Genomic DNA, 22,171 nt, shown 5'->3' with positions numbered 1-22,171 from the left:
GAAAAATGCTTGAGCTGCCGTTTGTTCATACTGTGCACATTATATATCAGTACCTGACCTGAACCCAACATGCTGGCTGGACCAACTTAATGCTCAGTCTGTCAGTTTGATTGAACTTACTTGAATCACAAATGTGACAAATGGATTTTTTCTCTTCATTTGTTTAATTCTTTTTCCTGTCACAGAGAAGCGATAATTCATCTCAGTTGAAAATGATGAATCAGTCTTGTATCACCTGCTCATCAGGTGTGATCAGTGTTTTGGCACGACTAATGAATAGACCTGCCAGCACTTATGAACTCCCCGTCTGGTGTTACTGCCGGTTAACACTTACAGGCCATAATAAATTCCCAATTATAGGTTCAGTTGTGATTATTGTATTATTATCAAGAGACCATTGTAACTGTTGAAGATTTCAAAGGCATTCAAACTTCACTTTTGCTTGTTGGGTTATTAGATAAGGGCAACTACAGCAGCAGGACTAAAAATCAACACACGAGATCAGCTTTTAATTTCACTTTTAATTTAATTCAAACAACATATACACACACATTAACATATTTTCAATGACGAAGAACAAAATGACCTATACTGTATTACTAATCCAGGCAGAGTCAAATGTTCGACGTAAAAAAGAAGCTACAGGATGTTCTTTCAAAAGGCTGGCATGTTAGTTTGCTAGCCAAGACTTATGAAAAGATTCCATCAGATGTTCTACTGAATAGACACCAACTCAATTTCTTACTAAAAGCATGTATCTGATTTATTGAGTCTCAATCCTTTATACCCTAACATGACACAAAGCTCCTGTTAAACAAAAGCAGCAATGTGGAAGGGTTTCTTGTGAATGTGGTATTCATTACTGATCAATAAGCTAGGCCTAAAAAAAAATATCCTCAAGTCTTTCATCCGCTGTCAATTTGGACTCTTGAACATTTTGAGTCAAGCTAGTTCGTAGTACTTCCCTGTCTTTGGATCGAAATAGCAGTTCAGGCAAGGATCATAGAGCAGATTCAAATATTCGTCCTCGTTCCCCTCTTCATTCACCGATTCGTCGCCTCCTGTAATAATGCAAGAAAATCACTCTGCAACACTTAGAGGCAATTGTTCAAAACATTCATAGATAACAGAAAAGCAGTAATTCACATCAATCTACGCAGATGAGAAAAAAAATATGAATATATAGTGTATTATATCTGTACAATAGCACAGCCACGTCAGATATGAATAAGAGCCTCCTCTATCAGCTGTTCGTGGAATAAACTGTGAAGCAGGAATGGCGAGGTGACCTTGAGAATCAGGAGGATTTAAAAGTTTTCAGCCGCTGTCATTTTTTTCTCTCATCAATCAAGACCTAAGACACCCAGACCCTGCGCTACGCATTATGAAGCCGTAAAGAGATTCCCTGTAATCCCCACTACTTTAAAGCATGTGAATTTAGCTGTTAAATTGACAGGCAGTTAAATGCTAAAAAGGTTATGGGACGCTCCAGGAGGAACATTTTTATCTTATCAGAACTTCGGTGACGATAATGAAAACTAATTATAAGACACATTGTGTAAGAGGTTTAAAAATTTTGTTGTAAACTGTAAAGGTTTCATCAATTAACCTTGTTGATGTGTCCAGAGGGTACAGACCTGTAATGAGCCTGTCTCTTTTGACCTATGGAGTTATGTGGAGGACAGAGAGCTTCACTCTCATGAGCTTTTTACCCTTAATTAGGTACAGTTTCACATGCTTTCTCCCTGCTGAGTTCTGTCTTTGGTGGAAGCTTAACATTTTTGTAAGCTTTGACACTGGCGGATGTTTCCATTAGTCCTGAGCATTTGTGCAATTAGTGTGGTCGGTGTTAACGCACTGTATTGTTTGCTGTCTGCTTGACATTAAAGGACATAAAAGAGCGTCTGTGGGTAAAAAGGACGGAAATTAAGGTTACTGTACCTCCGATTAGATTTTCCCGATTACTCCAAGAGATGCCTGACCTTCTCTGCTGGCTAGGAGGCATAATGGGAGGGCTGAGTACATCCATCCACTCTCTAGGGAAAAGACCATAAAGGCACACAGTCATGACAACACATGCCATTACATTAAACATCTTCCCACTGTACCATGCACATCAAATTGCCTCTATATGGCATTTTAACAATGAAGTCCCATCATCATGTGCTCTCAAAAGCCCATCTAAGCTTTCATCGTCCTTGAGCCACTTCTCCTGCACACTTAGCCTCTCCGCCTCACAGTTTTACCTGAAGGATCATTTATTAGATTCTGACTCAAGCTGTGACTTCCAAGTGTCCACATTCTGGCCCAGAGTAGGGGTCTTAACCTTGTCTGTGTCTGCAAGAGTAGGACTTCCTTTCACTCTAAATGAGTTTATCTTCCCGGTACTGAGAAGTTCACAGGCTACGACTATACATAAATCATTCTCCACAAAGGCATCAGACTGCTTTTTTTTACAGGATGGGGCAAGAGAGAGAGAAAAAAAACACACAACATGAATTATAACTTCAAAGCGATATAAGATTATTTAGTTAGACATAATTCATAAGGATTTGAGGCTATACATCAGTTGCATCATTACAATTATTCATTTACATTTATTGCCTCAGGACATAGAGCACACCATAGCATATTAGAAATTATAATATTATTTGTATGATAACAACTGACAGCAGGCAATTTAAGCATTCATCTCTGCTTGGTCTGTCTCATTATCAAGAACTGTGATGATTGATAATGTCACTCTGAAAACAAACTTACTTACTGAGCAAATCTCAACATGTTAATACTTCAAAACAATTCCAGTAACTTCTCTAATTAACGTTACTGTTGTAGACTGTTTTAATGGGAGCCATTGAATCTTTCCTCAAAAATGCCAATGCTACCTCTGTTTGATAGTATATCTAAATAACTATACTGTAATTTTTATCAAATAGTAAGATGAAATTCACAGCTTTCAGCTGAAAAACGTTGCATATTGAAGAACCATGGTTACCATTGATTGAATTTAAGCAAATGCAATGAGAAAATGAACACACAGGCTGATTCGTTTTCATCAGATCTGCATTTCAGGACGAATCAGAAATGAATGAATTTCTAACCATATGCCTTTAAAGTGATCAAGTGCATTATCTCTATTGAGGCTCAGATTTTTTTCTTTCTAACAAAGACATTTACCTCATAAGACCTCTTTGACTGTGTGATAGGCAGGAACTCAGTATAAGAGTTAATGGAAGCAATTTTCGAGGACAAAGGCCTCTGCTACAGAGCTGCAAATTGGACTTCAAATTAAAGGGGACATGGTGAGACTGATTAAATTCCTAGATTTTAAAGTCATTTTAATCCTGATATGGAGGAACCTGTGATAAAAAGAATGAATTAGTTTGATTTAATTTGAGTGAGTGTACTGTTGTCGCACAGTGGGTGAACTGAAATTAAGCTTTCCAAAATATCTCCCACGGAAACTGCACCAGAGCAACTCTGTTTGTCTGATACTCAAGTGAGTGTACTGAATTTCACAATTGTGCTTATTGTAAAACAATTGAATTGCTACTCAAGGTCTCTCTGACAACCTAAATGTGTGGTTTGTGGTTTGGTATGCCAGCCAAAGGCAGACACAAGTATCACAAACAAAGGGGGAAAAAAATGCTAAAAAAAAAAAAATGCTCTGGCAACATGAAGCATAATAACACGAGCATTTTAGCTTTTAAGAAAACTGTAGCTCTCAACAGCGAGGAAGCCTTGCAGTGATGCCAGAATGTTCAAAAAATACCATGATAGAATTCAATGGAAGGGTGTCTCAGAATGCAATGCCTAAAAGAAAAATGGGGAAAACGACAACAAATCCTGTGCAGCTGCTCGTCAATATGTAAATCAAGGCTTGTTTCAAAGTCTAATTTCAGCAGTACAGCTGTGGATGCTGTAGTGTTGTGTGAGACAAGTCAGGGAGTATGTTGGAGGTGTCTGTCAATGGTAATATTAATTTCAGTGGACATTCACATATACAGCATAACCTTGCTGAATATTTAAACTGGCCAGAATCGTGTTAGCACTGATACACGACAAGGAGAAAAGCACGGTTGATCAAATGTCATAAATTTAACATTTGTAAATCAGTTTCAAACAATAACACCTACATATTTCAGGACTGGGAGTCTACACATGTTCGCATCAGGCTACCTTGCTTTTCATCAATAAATCAAAAGTGTTAGAGAGGAGGTGGTTGCATAATTTGAGTAGCGGATCTATGATGCAATCCCTTTGTCTTGTTTTGTAACACGCTGAACGGTTGTGTACACCCACAGAGATGAAGATGTGCCGAGACAGGGGCAGTGGGGTGATGCAGGGTCTCCAGAGTCCCCCCATGTGGAACCAACGGATGCCACGTCTGGGTTTTGAGATGGACATACAGTGCTTGTGAGGCAGCTTTAGATACTGCCATGAATTTGTATTATACTACACGCTCCCAATGTTAATGTGTGATATTGTATTATTAATGATGCGCTGAGGAGCTTCATCTACCTTGTCCTCAACATGAGAAGCTATTTGACTCAAGCCCTAACTCTGAGCTATTTTCCCTCTCAGGCACATTACTTATCTGAAAGTAAATGTCAATTAGGGTTACAATGTACATAATTTCATTTAATCTTGCTCCTGAAAACTACAAAGCCCATTTAATTCCCTTTAAATTCGACTTTCCACTTCATCTCATTTCACTTTGCCTTCCTCTTGTTCATTTGGTGGATTCCTGTTTTTTTTCTAAGCATTGCATACGCCCGAAGTTGATATTGGATACACTTTCCCCTAATATTTAAAATTGCAGCTGTAGGTTCTTCTACCTCCTCCAAGTAATGTGAGCCTATTCATCAATGTTTTCTTTTTGAGGTTAGAACTTTAACTCTACTCTGGTTATAACCTGTAGGCAGGTAAAACAAGGTGGAACATATCTGGTGGCTGCTCCATTAAAAACTACGGAGGCTCCTGCTATGCAGAGGTTGGCCTTTGCTTCACCAATGATGGATTTCTCCTTGTATGGCTGCTGAAAGTTAGTACTAAATAGACTAACCCTTGCTTTTGATTTATAAGGACTTGAAGCAAAAACTTTATGTCTAACATTAATTATCTAGTGTATAAAAAGTGTCACAACAAAGTTGCCAGACAAGCACAATAATAAGTTAAAAATTATCTGCACTCGAAAAAAATGACAGCAGCAGTTAAGGGAGAAGGAAAGTACAGTACCTGGCACACTCTCAATTTATTTATACTCATCAGTGAGCACAATAAGCCCCATTCTGCATATCTATCTGACTGCTGACATTTAGCTTTAATTCTGCAGTTGCTGGCTACCATCTGACTTAAAAATCCAGGGTGAGTTCCATGTGCATGCAGCCGAATAAAAATACAGGCTACATTGTGGAAGACACATAAAAATCTCTGGTTTAATAAAACAAGACCTTTGTTTCTATTCTTAAACTATGTCAGTATTGACTTGTAGTGTACATTTTGTCATGAATGTAAACATCTGAAGCTCAGCAAAGAGTTCTTGTTACTAATGTGTGTGACACATGCTCGCTTACCTTGGGTTTGATTGCAGGAGGGGGTTCATTTCCTTCTGATAGTGGTGACCTTGATTACATGGCTGGATCGGTAATATATGAGGAAAAGATAAAAAGCTGTGTTAAAAGTGTCACCAAATGTTGGATTTACAAAATGTTTCCAAAATTAGCAATATACAGTTATTTCCATTATGTTCATAGGACCACTAAGTGACATGTTGAGGCATAAAAAGACTCACAGGACCTCAAGATTGTTTTTTAGGTTCAGAATGACCTATTTCATCCAATATAGGCATTAATGATGGCCATCATGTCTACCAACATCTGTTTATGCAGGTTTGCTTGACAAATGATGGTTTTAGAAATTGTGTATTTCTTTTATAGATAAACTGTCACAAGCTATTTTGTCACTGTTGTGTACATGGAGAATTTTGTTACGTCAAGAGCAATTGTTGCAGTGTTTTTGGAATTTATTGCAACTGGAAAAAAGATTGTATTAAAACTCTAACATTGAGGCATATGTACAGGAAGACCTTTCTATTCTGACCATGAAAATGTAATTTGAAGTCTGTGTAAAAGCAATTCTAAGGTTTCTTTATATTTCTATGTGAATGGGAAAATAGTTGCTGAAAACATGCGAAAAGAACGATATATTACTGAACTGTGGAGTTAGGGCTTAAAACAGTTTTCAACCAGATTTATTTTTATACTTTACACAGACTTTAATAATTTCTCTCTATACCAAGCGTAACTCAGGTCTAAATGCAGAGTGAGGAGAGTCTTGTCTTTTGTGGAGAGACCACTGTTCAGAACATCAATTCAGTTGATACAGTATCACATACGGTAATTCTCTGAAGTCTACAGGCACACAACAACAACACTGACCGATCAAGTCCGAGCTAGACAAGAATATTTTTCACCAAAACCTTCACACACCCTCAAATTAAGCTGAAAGCTTCTACAGGAAATGCTTTGTGAAGTCTGTTCGGGTCAGGACAAAAACCCTTCTCTAGGTTGTGTGTCGTGCTAACTGGCTAACAAGTCAAGTATAAAAGATCACTGCAGAAAAACACACACAAAGGAAAACGGAGAGAGCAGCAAGAGGCAGAAAAAACATTGGTGAGCAATGGTGAATAAACCGAGATAAAGGGATACATAAAATCTTATAATCTGTTCAGAAATTTAGATATTCTCTAACTGCTGCAGGGTGACAAAGGATTGGAGCTGGGAATGGGACCTTTTAAAACACTAACGGCTACATTCTTTGTGAGCTATGGATATTATATAAGAGGTAGAAGATAAGAACGGCGTCACTTTCAGTATATAGTTATATTCAGCTTTAAGAAACACAAGACGATTACCCTCTCCATCTTGTCAAAGCTAAAGACCATATTATAGCCTCAGGAGGCTATTTAAGTCTAGTGCCTGCTTAAGGGCTATTACATTACGTGACGTTGATGAAGAAGCAGTTATGTTGAAACTGTAGTCCTTGCATTGCTTAAGTAAATTTTAGCTATCTGTGTGCTCCAGTCCCTTCTTTATGTAATCCTCTTCTAAAAATAAGATGGGACCTAAAATTGTACCCTGTGGAATTCTGCAGGTAATATGTACTGATGATGATGAGTTACCTTTGGGGTGATGGAGAAAATTCTTTTGGGAAAGGTAGAAGCTAAACCACCAAGGTAGTCTATGTGTAATATTAAACCCAGTGCCTCCGATGGGAGATTAAACTTACATGAACTACAGAATCAGAGGGAATGCTTAGGTCTAAAAGAATTAGAAACACATCTGCTGCTAACAGAAGTACATTACTCATTTTGAGCAGTCATCACCTCTTAATCCCACTGCAAAATGTGGACAGGAGTGTGAACACAGCAGTAGCACTAGCTGTCTGTAGCTGCAGAGTCAGTGTGATGACTTGCCTGAAACATACCCTGACTGGTGCTCAAACATTTAGCTATTCTGGTGGCTCCACTATCCACCCCCTTCTACATATCCACCCCATAAATGACAATCAGTAAACCTAAAAGAGCCATCCTTGTCGCTGATCAACACTGCCGTAGACTCGACCATTTCTGGCCCTTTGCCTGCCCTCTGTTATGGAGACATAAACACTGAAGAACCCTTCGGTTCAAAACAATTGCTTGTAAAACTATGCTGCACAGCATTTCTGGGCTGCACAGACTTGTTTGGCAATGATGTTCAACAACACCGTGCTAGTGCCAGATAATTTCTTTTTAACATCCATCTTACTGCCTTATTTATCAAGGCAGTTTCAAGGTGACGGCTGCTGGTTCAGCTCCACTCTAGTGACTTTTTTCCCCTGCTTTCTATTCTGTGTATGCTACACCCCCACGCACCCCTTCTTATTAGTAAAAAAACATTAGTGTTTCTCAGATCTATCATTGTTAGTCTTCCACCTAATATTATTTCCAAACACATATAAAATTAATGCCCCTCCATTGATTTGAGAAATACCTTGGACACAGCCTTGCACACCTAAAGTTAAGGAGCTTGCTTCCAAAATTGGACTTGTGTTATTCTAGAAAACATTACAGCCAATTTTATTTGTTACAGTATATCGTGCTCCAGATCCTTACTCTGAATTTTTATCTTAATTTTCAGTATTTGCATCAGGCTTGATCCTTAAAACAGATAATTATTGTAGGTGATTTTAACACTGATGTGGACAACCACAATGATGTCTTAGTACTGTGTTTATCTCTTTATTAGATTCAATCAGCTTCTGTCAGAGTGTAAATAAACCGACTCATTGTCTGAACCACACTCTTGATCTTGTTCTCTCATATGGCATAGAAATTGATCATCTAATAGTCTTTCCACAGAATCCTCTTCTGTCTGACCATTTTTTAATAACCTTTGAGTTCATATTACTGGACTATAAGCCTTTGTGCAGAAACTCCTACAGCAGATGTTTATCTGATAGTGCTGCAAATTTAAGGAAGTGAGTCCTTCAGTACTGAATTCAATGCCATGTCTTAATGTAACAGAGGACACAAATAGATCATCTTGTTGATAGTACTACAGGCTCAGACTATATTGCACCTCTGAAAAAGAAGACAATTAAACAAAGGAGGTCAGCACCATGGTATAGCCAGCAGACTCATAAATTAAAGCAAGAGACGTGTAAATCTGAATGCAAATGGCGTGCAACTAAACTGGAAGAATCTTGTTTAGTCTGGCAAGATAATCTTAAAACATACAGGAAGGCTCTCTAATGCCAGAGCAGCCTATTATTCTTCATTAATAGAGTTCTCTTCAGCACTGTAGCCAGGCTAACAGAGAACCACAGCTCTATTGAGCCATCTATTCCTTTAGGTCTAACCAGTAATGACTTTATGAGCTTCTTTAATGATAAAATTATAACTATTAGAAACCGAATCCATCACCTCTTGTTCTCAACAGGCACTGATCGGCATTCTAATACAGCAAGTTTGGAAACAGCTCTAAAACCTGATATGTATTTAGACTGTTTTTCTCCCATCGACCTTCATCAAATAACTTCTTCATCTAAGCCATCGACCTGTCTCTTAGACCCCATCCCAACCAGGCTGCTCAAGGATGTTTTACCTCTAGTTAGCCCTTCTTTATTGGATATGATTAATCTGTCTTTATTATCGGGATATGTACCACAGTCCTTTAAAGTAGCTGTGATTAAACCTCTTCTTAAAAGACCCACTCGAGATCCAGAGGTTTTAGGTTTTTTAACAAATGCGTGGACTAGTTTTTCTGCATCTGCTTGAGACACAATGCGTCTGATTTTGCCAATGTTACGTAAGTGGAAGAATACAGCCCTCGAAATTTGATTTATGTGGACGTTAATGGACGAATCCTGATCAAAAACAACTCCAAGATTCTTTACAGTGGAGCTGGAGGCCAGGGTGATCCTGTCTAAAGTAACTAAGTCTCTAGAAAGAGAGTTTCTGAGGTGTTTGGGTCCAATTACAAGAACTTCCGTTTTGTCTGAATTTAACATCGGAAAATTGTAGGTCATCCAACTTTTTATATCCTTAAGGCATGCTTGGAGTTTAGTAAACAGATTGGTTTCATCAGGCTTGATCGATAAATATAATTGGGTGTCGTCAGCATAAGATTGAAACATATATTACTACTGTCATTATTGCTACCATATCTCCATCACAGTTTATAGTTAGTTGATGATTTGCTGCTACTGTGCATCTGTGTCTCTCTATCTCTATCACAGGTTCCACTGCTACTGTAATCATTTTATCATTCATTGTAATTCATTGTCATTTTATCATTTATTGTACAATATGTTTGTGTTGATTTGTCCTGTACACGTGACATTTATTGCACGTCTGTCCGTCCTGGGAGAGGGATCCCTCCTCTGTGGCTCTTCCTGAGGTTTCTTCCACCTTTTTGTGGGCAACTTTTTCCTCACTCGAACCGAGGGTCTAAGGACAGAGGGTGTCACTCCCTGTACAGATTGTAAAGCCCTCCGAGGCAAATGTACTTTGTGACTTTGGGCATGAAAACATAAGAGTTGCTGGATATAACTTCTTAAATGATCAGAAAAGTAAAGGAAATTAACACATAGCTTTATGTTTATGTTATGTCATACAGTGAACAAGTTAGTTCACTTTATAATTACTTAATTATTCTTCTCTCACATCTGTCATACACAAATTAATTTCATATTTACCATCAACCTAACTCTAAAAAACATTCACACTCACATTGCTACCAATCATGCATTTAAAAGCAAGAAAAACGATTAAATCACTGGTTTCCAACCTTCAACTTGCACTTGCTGTATGAAACAGAAATACATTCTTGACTGTGAGAGCTTCTGGTAAAAACATTGACTGGCCGACAGCAGAAAAACTCTCATCAGACAGTTACCCACTCTAATTTTAAAAGTGTTATTTTGTTTCCTAAAATCTTTAAAAAAATTAGATTCAGTCTTTCACACTGCTCTCATCAGTGATTATTGTAAGAAAAAATCACCTGCGTATGAGGAGTGATATGTTAAAGTAAGTAAAGTACAATTCATTAATACAATCTAATGATTAATTTTATAGCAAAACTATTCATCTATTCAGTTTATTGTAGCTGACACAAATTTATGGAAATAACAGCCACTTTTCAAGCCAAGAGGGGTTAGGAGTGTTTACTTTCTTCAAACTGCCATCTGTAGCTGTAATCAGATATCACGGTCTAACACAACTACATACTGAGGTGTCAAAAATCTACACATTCACACAATCGTAAAATATACAAGGTGATTCTTCTGTGTTTAACTTAGTAACCAAAGTATAGCAGACAATCGCCTGGAGCTGAAGTTACATCTGGGCTGCTACAGCAGCTTCAGTAGCAGAGACAGAAGCAGTAACAGCAGGGCCACTTGAATCACAGCATCCAGGGACAAGAAATGGCTTGTCATTTCTTGTGGAAGAGTTCCAGACTATTTTCTTGCTTGGTCACAAACACATCGCTTGTTTTTTATCTTTTCCAGACACTTATTAGGTTCCTTTTAAAGTTTTATTTGTTGCAATGTCACCAGGGCTAGATTCATATTTGAAAAAATGACTTTTGGTGTCATTTTTTTTTTTTATCTCTCTTCCTCTTGTTTTATTGGCAAGCATTTTCCTGCTATGCTGATGGTGGTGCTGTTGCCATATGTATTTAGAATTGTAAAGCACTGCAGCTGATTCTTAAAACATCATTTCAGGATTTGACAAAGTCAGATGTAAATCTCATCCTGTCCCCGTGGAAAATGGTACCTACTACAAGGTCTAAAGATACATGTATTTGTTGGTGACCACATTGCTGTGTCCTCAAAAAGGAACCATGAGATGGTAATCCCTGTGGTAATACTGCTATTCATTGTTTTCTGCTGGAACTGGAATCTCAGGATATTAATGGATACCTGCATGTACTGAAATGATGACAGGCCTATAACTCGAGTATCTGTAATTATTGTATTCACTGGGGATCCTACAGTGGACCCAGTAGGGCCAGGCAGAGCAGTGCTCTCTCTTCATAAGTGCAATGTGCTTATGCTAATGGACCATAGATCTACATGACCTTCAATAGCCAAGAGCAAACTATACCATCTTTGAATTATAAAAAGACTTCTGGGGATAATTTCAAATGACCTAAATAATTTTTATTCACTGGAGGAAAGGTTGATATTATGCCAGTGTACTTTTAAAAGCTGTAAGAGGCCAATTAACATGTTTCTATCTCCATAATCTTTTGTAAAGCAGAAAACACACTGGAAAAAGAGGTGCATTAGCACTTTATCATGGCATAAGTTGGGGGCTGGAAATGGAAATTAGCAAGGGCGAGGATCAACCGGGGTCAAAAAAATTATTCCAGATGGGAGGTAGAAAGAGGAAGCACCTGCTAATGATTGTAAATAGTAAATGAGCTGCACATGAGGGTCACTTTTTAGTGAAGAATCAACAATTATGAGTAGCAGAGTATGATAGCACAGACCATGGAAATTTGGGTCCAGGTAGAGGTGTCATCACTGCTCATGCTGATGCTGACGTTGCACTGGTGGATCTGAGATGCACTGAGGCCTGAGGCTCTACATTCATCTTCCTCCTGCTCCCTTTTTAGACTTGCCAGCATCTGAAGCTCCTCATCATCATCCCCGTGCATTTGTAGACTGCTAAGCAGGCGTGAGTTGTAACCGCTGGAATCAACAGGCTTCAGTGGGTTGGTTTCTTCTTCCTTTAAAATAATGACCCACAAAACAGAAATTATTTATTTTGGAAGAAATCCCACATTTATATACCCAGTCTACAAAGTTGATGCAATGTTTAGTACAACCAACAAAATAGTGTGAATGGTAAAACAAGCAGACCCCAGATGGAGCTCAAGGCAATGCTGAATGTGATTTATTATTTTGACCCTCTGTGGAAATGTCTGTTAACAGTGGATCTATACAGTGCTACGCTAACTTGATTTGTGACAAAATGCAAGGAGGCTTGGTGTTGCCCTGGTGTTGAATCAATGGCAGTCAATAAACCAGGGCTGCGGGGAGGGAAACAAGCTCCTTGTCATATTTCTCTGACAACCTTTCAGTCAAAGCCTTCACTGCATGCTGCCTGCTGGAGTTGGCACAATTCGACAGTCAGGAGCTGCATTGATGAAGGATGCTGGGATATGTCTCAGCAGTGAGTTGTGTAAATGCAGAAAGCAACAGCCAAGTGACAGATCTCCCTTCAGGCCTTGTGATCTTTCCAGTTGACTTTCCTCTGATCCTGGATCTTTTCAACTGAAGCAGCGGCCTACCTCAATTTGTAACAGACCATAGTCTGCTCCATCTCAGTACGGCATTACAAACCTATTCCTCCAAGTCCTCCATGGTAGTCCAAATCAGCAGTGCCCACACATTATTATGGAAGAAAACGACAAAATACCATCAGAGCTTTTAATAAGCTGCACATTTGCCACCAGACCTCCGGAACCCGCTCTGCACATCCGAGCTGAAGACAAATTTAATTGTAACTTTAAATTATAAGAGTCGAGTCGAGCCCGACTACTGAAGACTTGGGTTGCAATAACAGTCACTGTAAACAAACATTTTCAAATTGAATTCAATCATACTGATGTTTATCTAACCAAGCTGCATTAATCAATTTTGAGGCAGGGAATATTGCAAACAGCTACACTTTTGCATTCTGTTGTGATCTCCACCAACTCCTGAAAAGAATATCTAGATCTTTGGTCAGGTCTGCTATCGTATATATTCGACTTTTTTCACCAGACACTTATTAAAATTGTCTGTCTGATGTTTGGTGCTGGGCAACCTAGTGTACAGCGGATTTATCAAAGCAAACAAAATATTTAAAAATTCTCTTAATGAAGCATAAAGCTCTGTGTCTATTTTAGGACTCTTAAGTATCCCTTTTCATTTAATACAGCCATTTGATTGAAATATCCAAGGTTTCAAATGTTTTATTAAATATTCTGTATTTTCACCATAACACTTGCTCTTTTCCTCAATGATGACGTAAATCTTAAAATCAGAAAACATTAATGATTCAAATACTCGGCTTGCCATTGCAAAAATGGGAGGTGTTTGTTGGGATGTCAAGCTTGTTTTTGTGGATAAGTGTGACATCCACGTGCTAAATAATGAGCATGTTTGCTTTGAGAGTGTTGACACAGTGTGAGGTTATCCAAATTGGCAATGTCTTTTGTGGGAATATAATGTAGCATCAAACATTGGCATCACACAGTGGAGGTAATTAAGGGTGATGGCCAATTCACAGCTATTCAGTTAAATATGAGGTTCAAAATAATAGTCATTTATATGCTTACAGAAAACCTATATGGAGCCATAGCTCTCTGGATGAAGCCTTGTGTTTGTTAAATTGTAGATATAAGCAGTACCTTGTGCTGTGTGCAGTCATCCAGTTTGACTTCTTGTAGAAGCCTCCTAGAAAGTGATACACTGCTGTTTCTTTTCACAACCTGGTTCACAACCTGCAATCCACGTCGGCCACTCTTGTGTTCCTGTCTGCTGGATGTCGCACTGGGTGAGCGGCAGCGTGTGGGGACGATCCCAGCTGGCTCGGCTCTCCCGCTGGATGGAGACTGCAAACTGGTGGTTGCTGGACTGAGCTCTTTTGGTGCTGTTTGTTCATGAGAGTCAGGATGGATGTCAAGTTGTGTGATGTCCAAACTTGGAATGGGAGATCTGTGAGTAGCAGGGCTGGAATCAGCGCTAGTTCTCTGATGCTGGAATGTGGCGTAACCCTTATCCTGAAGGAAAAAATAGTGATTTAAAATAAGTTATCAAACAAATGATGATTAGTCATGACTTAAGAGTATATCTTATTCTTTATTATGTCTCCGATGTTAGCTGAACAACTCTGATGTTGTGTTCAGCCCTTTAGAACGGTGTGTGCTTATAATAATAATGAGATGGCAAACAGTCATTGGAATTGACCAGGTGTTTGTGGCTTAGCTTTAAATTAACCTTTCTTTTAAAAAGGCTAATAGCATTTCTCTTTCTGTCTCCTAATCTTTCCCACCCTCAGATTCATAGTCACCAATTCATCACTCAGTGATGTAGCTCAAAATTGGTCACATAGCAATCAGAATACGTAACACACTGTACATACAGACACAGTAACATGGTTCAAAGGAATGTACCCACTGAAAACCAAAGTTTTGAATATCAACCATCCATCCCTGTAGGCTTGAAAGATATGTGATCCGGATTAGCTTGTAACTTGCTCCTTTCCCGAGGAAGGTAGCTGGATACACAGTAGCAACAATGGGTTCCAATTGTGACCCAGTTTTACAGCAAAAAAACAAATAAACACTTGTGTTGCCAACAATGTAGGTAAACTAAATGACCATGCTTAGAGCTCCACATCAATTCGAGGGTAGTAGACAGGCAGGTAAAAACAGGCTGCCTTCACACAAAAGCAATTGGAATTCAATACTGGAGGAATTCTGATTACTTTGAAACAAACATAGCTTATATGTGGATGTGGACATAAAGTGTTTTCTATAGCATTTTTGGATTCAATTGTGTGTAGTGAAACTGGGTCATAGTTATAATCCACTGTTGAATTATATTGACTACAGCTGCCCATGAAGGAGAAAGCTACAGAGCCACCGTTCAAGCCTAAAGGGGATGACTGTTTTACATCCAAAACCAAATATTTTTGGTGGTATCATCCTTTAAAAGTGTTAGTTGTGATAATTGATAATTTAATATTTTAGCTGGCACATCTAAATTAACACTGTACCTTCGAAATGTTCACACCAGTCTTGGCTAATTCTCCCTGAAATGCAGAGGATCACGATTGCAGGATACTTGCAGCTAGATTGCCAGCGAACCTACTTTCCTTAAATTTATAATATAACATTGTCATGAATTAAACAGCTTGAAACTTCCATCAATTGCAAGACTCTCTGTCTCTCCATTTCTTCCGTCTGCTGTCTCTTTTTGAGGTGTTTTCTTTCATCTCTGAGCTTTGTTTTGGGGTGAAAGGTTATCATAAGCCCCTTGAGGTTTTTATCTCATCTGCTCCATATGTTATTTGTTTTCTCTTTTCTTTCTATGCTTCATCATTTTCGTAAGCACAAGTGAATAAACAATGGACTGAATGAATTATTGAAAGGCCTTACATGGGTGTGGCTGGAAAATATGTGTTTTCGTGATGTGTGTGTAGAAGTGTGTGTGCCTGTCTATGTGTTGAAGGCATGTAGCAATGTGTTGTTTGGCTAGTATTTTGGGTGTCCGGACAGCATTTTACTATACTTCTGCATCTCATTTCTCCTTTTAGTTATAATTGCATTAAAATAGCGGCATTTCTATGAAAACATACCTTGGTCCACTGTATATCATACAGTTCATAACAGTTCATACACTAAACGTTCATTGCCTTGTTTTGCTTTAAATATTTCTCTATGTTTAAGAACAAACGTTAGCTGAAAAGAATTGCATGAACCTGATGCAACACCTTGAAAGACGATATTGCTCCAAGTTGAGAAATGAGCAACCTGCCAACTTATGTCAGAGGGCCTCTAACCAGTCTGATTTATCAGTCTAGCCAGGTTGTCAAAATATGGTGGCTTACCAAGCTAAAGCTTACAGCACTTTTTTAAAAGAATATCACTTAGGTGATACTATAAAAACTGTCTTATAACCAGTGTTGCCATTTGTACTGTACATCTGTTTAAAACCACCAGGGCAAAAACCTATATTTGAAATCCCCCATGAATTGTGGGATTTCTTATGAAAATGTTACATAAATATATGGCAGACACAGAGTTTACCTAAATTGATCAAATCTTATCCATTGGAGTGTTGATGTGTGTTGTAGTATTGATGAAAAATAAAGAGTGCACTAATGCCAGACATGAACATTGCATAGAAAAGCTGTTCATAATAGGTACATCCTACCAATTTTTAAGAATCAGTGCTTCATGAGAAAGTTAACATTAAGATAATGTTTTTCAGCACATTATTTGTAGTCCAACATAAAAAGCATTTAAAACAATATTTAGATAAAAAACCTCTGAGCATTACCGGCTATTTAGTTGTTTCTAATCTCACTTAGTTGATCACAAAGAAGCAAGATTAAAAGTTCCAACTTGGTGGGCCTAAAAGTAGTTTCTAATTATATGCAAATTAGCACATATTTAATTAGATACTGTCTAACTGACATTATTTAATTATGTTTTAGTCTTTGTCTTTTAAGTCTTTGTGTTATTTGGGTTTATATTAATGTGGCACCATTTGATCCGAATGGAATATTTTTCAAGTGATGTCTGGTCTTAAAATAAAGCTGGAATCATAGCTTTATATGTTGCAGGTCTCATTTACCCCTGCTAGTGACTACTGCAGAACCCTGGGTCTCTGTCAGATGACCTTGATAACTTCTCATCCTCACACAGCAGGCTACAGACTGAAAGACTGAGAGTAAAATGCTACAGGGAAAGCTAATGACTGGGCCCTAACACTCTGATTATCAACAACTTTGCTATAAAAATGTAAAAGTCATAAGCAATGAGAACACTAAAACAAACAGCTTTCTAAAGGATCTGGACTCTGATATAATAGAAAGAATCCCACATATTCTGGCTGCACACCCAATTGTGAATCACAGTGCACATAGGGACTAACGACTGAAAGAAGACTACTGATTTATTGAACACACTCAGCTCCTTGAATACTGAGGTGTTTATCAGTGGCCCACCACCACCACCAGTCAGAAGAGGAGTCAAGATTTTCAGCAGACTGCTGGCGCTGAACACGTGGTTCTCAATTGCACGCTCCCTCCATACAGTGCGCTATATTTACAATTGTACTTTTTCTGGGACATCTCTTTAGAACAGATGGAGTTTGTCTCAACAAGTCAGGAGTAAAACTGTTCATTTCCAATCTATTTTTCTTCCCACGACACCCATCTGCTTCCTCTGCCAAGGACAAGCGACAAAAGGAATCAAAACAAGACAAGACATAACACCACACATCAGAAACCTCGACGGATAGTAGCCATTTTAGCCCAAAGAGTATTTAAAACTTGAGGGATGTCAGAACCAAGAAAGTGAGTCTTCACCCCACATGCCAACTGTTACTTTTTTCACCCCATCCAGTTCTCTCTCCTCCCTAGTCACCTTCTCTCCCTCCACTTCCAAATGAGAGAGATCATCACTGTTGGGACACAGCTCTCCTGAATATTCAATCTCGTTTTAATTAATGATTTTACCATGATATTTAATCTGGAATCTGTGTGTTTAACTGAAAACAGGTTAGATAATAGTGGCAGTGCGCTAGTTGTCATTGAGTCAGCCCTTCCAAACTTAAATCTTAAGAATTCTTCTTCACGTGACATTTCACTGTGAGCAGTTATCATGTGGTGATGTTTCCTCCTTTGAGTATCTTTGCACTGTGCTGAAAGGCTCAACAAAAATCCTGCTGTTTACAGACCTCCAAGGTCCTTTAAAACTTTTGTTGATAACTCCACTGAGCTGCATTCTGTTATCTCTTGTCAGGGACAACAGTGAAATGTTTTATGCAAGCTATGTCTATGCTAATAAGCTTAACATCAGACTATGTTGATTCCCTCTTTGATTATTTCAGCTGTGAAAGCTGTGAAAGTTGGTGACAGCATTGTAGTTGAAAAGGTAGAAACCATCTCTGGCAAGCAGAAAGCACCATGGAGAAACACTGCAGCTGTCTCAAGTCATACAAGTCAGAAAATGCAGGAACGCTGAGTGCAAATGAAGAAAAACAGTCCACACACAACTTTAGATTCACCACATCATCTTTAAAGAGAGGCTTCATGTTTGCAATTATAAAATAAGGGCCAAATGAGCTCTCCAAAATCATCCACTGAATATCAACAATTTATCTCATGCCTTATTTACGACGGTTAGCCTCTGACTTCTTATCTCTCAATAAATGTAATGAGTTCACATCTTTTAGTCTTTTCAGTGCTGGCTAGTATATACAGTAGCTGACAAGAACAGTATATGTAAAGGATATAGGATAGTCAGTGTTAGTGTCCATAATGTAAATTCCTGGATATTGAATGTTTATCTGCAATTTTCTGTAGTCACAGTAATAACTGTTTTTATGAAGGCATTTGCAAAAAACAATACATTCCACTCATATCTTAATATGTTTAATTAGAAAGAACTGCCTCTCATTTTTCGATGACTCACTCTATCTTAGTATCAGTGTTTTGTCAGAGTGATTGTTTTGGAAGTGCTTTAAGTGTGTGCTCTCTTACCTACCTACCATACCTCTCAGCACATGGAGAGCTGTTTTCTCTCCTACTCTGCTGGACTGTTACAGTGCGTAATTATTGTCTCTGCTTCTCACAGCAGTAGATTTTTTTTTTGCTGGATTCCAGTTCCCTCATGGTGAATATCAGCTACCGTTTCTGTGCCATTTGTGTGTAAATGATGTACTGTGATGCGATTGATTTCTCATGAAGTGGGTGTGTGCTCTGTTTGTGAGGACCCAGTGGGGCATGGACCACATCCTGCTTCGCTCTCATCCCACTAGCGAAAGCCATAGAGAACAAAACCTATATGAAAGAGAATTTTAGTTACATACTGTAACTCCAGACTCTATGTGTGTAGGTACAGCCCTTCACTAGCTGAAGAAAATGCTGTTTGTGGGAGGCAAGGACCAAGGTGGGGCTTACAAAGTAAGTGGGCAAGAGTCTTCTGTTCTGCATGAGTGCAAGTAAGAGATGAACCAATTAGTTATAGCCTTAAAAGGCTGCAACTACACTCACAGAATCTGGAGTTACAATATTTGCCCATACTCATTTCAAAAGAGCGTGGCAACTGAATAACCATGATTGTGACTTCGCCACTCACTCGCTCACTCAGAAAGTCAGTGATTTACTTTCCCATTCATAGGGCAAAAATTATTCCATGGCAAACAATGGAATCAGCCCACTCCTACAACCACACATCAACAATTTGGCTAGATTGTCAACATTCATCGCTATCGATACTCGAACTCTGGAGGGTGTGAAGCGTCTTAATTCATCCACCTGTTGTTTTGACATCCTGAATGTGCTCAAATTGTCAATAGCTCACTCCCATCAGGCACTTTTCCAAAATCACTTCCAAAAACTGCAGTTTTGGTCCTTCTAAAGAAGAGCTACCTGGATATTTCAATATGAAATAATTACAGACACTTTTGGACAGATTTCAATCAGACCACATCACAGCATTCATTCAGGTAAAACTCAGGTTTGGTACTGCTTGATGTTAGGTCTTTGATATCTATTGCTCATAAAATACCTCTTGACAGACTGGTAAAGTGTGTGGGATCTGCTGCAGTCTTTAGTGGGTTCAGAACATCTCTTAAAGGCTATGCTGTTGCCATTGGTGAATAGAAAATCTGAGCAGAACACCATGACATGGTGTCCCCCAGGGTTTGATTATTGGGTTGCTATTATTCAGCCTGCTCTAATCATGCCTACACAGATGACACTCACATTTACGTAGCTCTTTCACCAAGTGGCTGTGGTCACTTAAATATGGACAGTTGTACACATGTATTTATTATCAATACATTACTTTTGTTAAAAAAAAGTCAGCCAAACAGTGAGCAGGTGCAACAACAAAAGACATAGCAGCCAATTACCAGTTCAGCAGCAAGAGACCCAGCTCAGCATCTGTCTTTCAGCATTTTATTTCACAAAGCTCTCACCCACGACTAAAAAGCCAGTCTGAGATTTACTCTTGTCTAACGCCTCTGCCATTATGTCAATAGAGGCTGCTGAGCTCCGCTCTCCATCTGCATTCATGTACAGAGTGGAAATGACACCGTTTATCTGATTACACATCAGTGTAGAATCAAAATGATTTAAATTTAAATAAATTGTAGAAAATTAGACAATGCTGCTTTAAATAAAGAGGGAAATCTTTATATTTGGCAACAAGGAGGAAAGAATTACATTTCTCAGCTTGATTCCAGAGATAAACATCCAAAAACCCAAATCCTTGGTGTTTTAACTGATTCAGATCTGAGCTTTGACAGCCACATCAAGGCACAAACTAAATCAGTATTTTATCCTCTCAAACAAAGAGCAAGAATTAGAAGTCCCATGTCCAGACAAGATTTAAAGAAACTCATTCATGCCTTCATTTACAGCAGAGTGGACTATTGTAACAGCCTCTTGTTTGGTCTTTCCGAAAGACTTTAAAAAGATAACTTCATTCAGAACACTGCTGCCAGAATTCGAACAAGAACCACAAGAACTGAGCACATTACTCTCTGTTCTTAAATCTTTACACTGGCTTCCTACTTATAGATTAGATTTTAAAGTGATGCTGCCGGTTTATAAATCACTCGATAACTTTAGGTCAAAATACACTTCTCATCTCCTTGAAGAGAATCAACCAAGAAGAGCCCTCAGATCTCTAGGAAGTAGTCAAAAAATAGTACCTCACAACATCAACATGATCTCAAATGTGCCCCAACTTTAGCTACTTTCAAATATAAATAAAAACGCTGCTGTTCCCCTGTGCCTTTGATTGATTGGTTTCTATCCTGCACTTCTGTACTTTGTTGAGTTTGGGGCAACTTATTACTGCATTGTAACTGCATTGCTCTACTATATATATCTAAAAGCCCATTTGTGGATGTTTCCACAGCAATACGCTCCTTTTCTGGAGCCCTGCCTACAGCCTGACCAGATATCTATATATCTATATTATCTATATCTATTTGTATTTTATATTTTATCAATCTTATTTCAGTTAATATGAACATGTTTTATTGTTATCTTAATTGTTTTTTATTCCTTTTTCAATGTTCATCTTTGCTTGTAAAACCATGTTAATCTCTGAAATGCAAAATATCTATAAGGCTGGCTTGCCTTGGCTTCTACATGCTACAAGTTACCTGTTTATATTCTGAATCATGTCATTATATGTAAATAATGCTCACTTCATTACCTAATTGGCGCCTGTGTGTGACTTATTAATTGTTATTTACAGCAGAAACCAAACATACAAATCTCCCGACTAGCACTTTCCTGCCACCGATGTCATTATTAAAGAAACAAATCATTATTATTGAATGTTTTGTTGTTGTTAATTAACAACCATCCTGATCTCAATGAAAGTTGTTTTAATCACTTAACACTCAACAAAATCTCCCGTGTCGCAACCAAAGGTGATTATCTGATCTACATACTGTTCATGTTTATAATGCCACACAGTCAGAGTTGATCTGGTTTGTAGTCCAAAGCAGTAAGCTGGTTCTGACTTACAGGAAAGTACTGAAATTTTATATTTAGACCAACACTATCCTATTAATTTTAAACAGTTGTGTTTGTCTTGTTGGCAGCGGAACTGAGGCATGTTGGTTAAACATGCTATTGTAATTTTACTGCATTGTTTATATATATTAAATCTACATACACACACACACAGACACACACACACACACATATATATATATATACATATATATATATATATATATATATATATATATATATATATATACACAGTAACAGAGAACACTGTATATAGTGTTCTGTGTTACTTGTTATGCTGCTGCAATATCTATCTATATGGCCTAACCTAAACTTTGAGAAAAAAGTTTAAAAAAAGATGCC

General features: G+C 38.2%; 1 protein-coding gene across 1 annotated transcript in view; it reads right to left on the bottom strand.

Annotated features, from left to right (window-relative positions):
- Positions 1–524: 524 nt before the first annotated feature.
- Positions 525–22,171, bottom strand: part of cfap20dc (CFAP20 domain containing) — a 34,638-nt gene continuing 12,991 nt past the window's right edge. The window contains exons 13-17 of the mRNA XM_010739882.3: positions 13,947–14,318; positions 12,039–12,278; positions 5,577–5,638; positions 1,942–2,036; positions 525–1,061 (exon numbers count right to left, since the gene is read on the bottom strand). Of these exons, the coding sequence (XP_010738184.3) occupies positions 943–1,061; positions 1,942–2,036; positions 5,577–5,638; positions 12,039–12,278; positions 13,947–14,318 (888 nt within the window). The 3' untranslated portion in view covers positions 525–942. The remainder of the gene's footprint in view (positions 1,062–1,941; positions 2,037–5,576; positions 5,639–12,038; positions 12,279–13,946; positions 14,319–22,171) is intronic.

The sequence above is a fragment of the Larimichthys crocea genome, chromosome VI (assembly GCF_000972845.2).
Source record: "Larimichthys crocea isolate SSNF chromosome VI, L_crocea_2.0, whole genome shotgun sequence".
NCBI classification, from domain to species: domain Eukaryota; kingdom Metazoa; phylum Chordata; class Actinopteri; family Sciaenidae; genus Larimichthys; species Larimichthys crocea.
The sequence above is the reverse complement of the archived record's forward strand: the minus strand, read 5'-3'. Positions and strand labels throughout refer to the sequence as shown.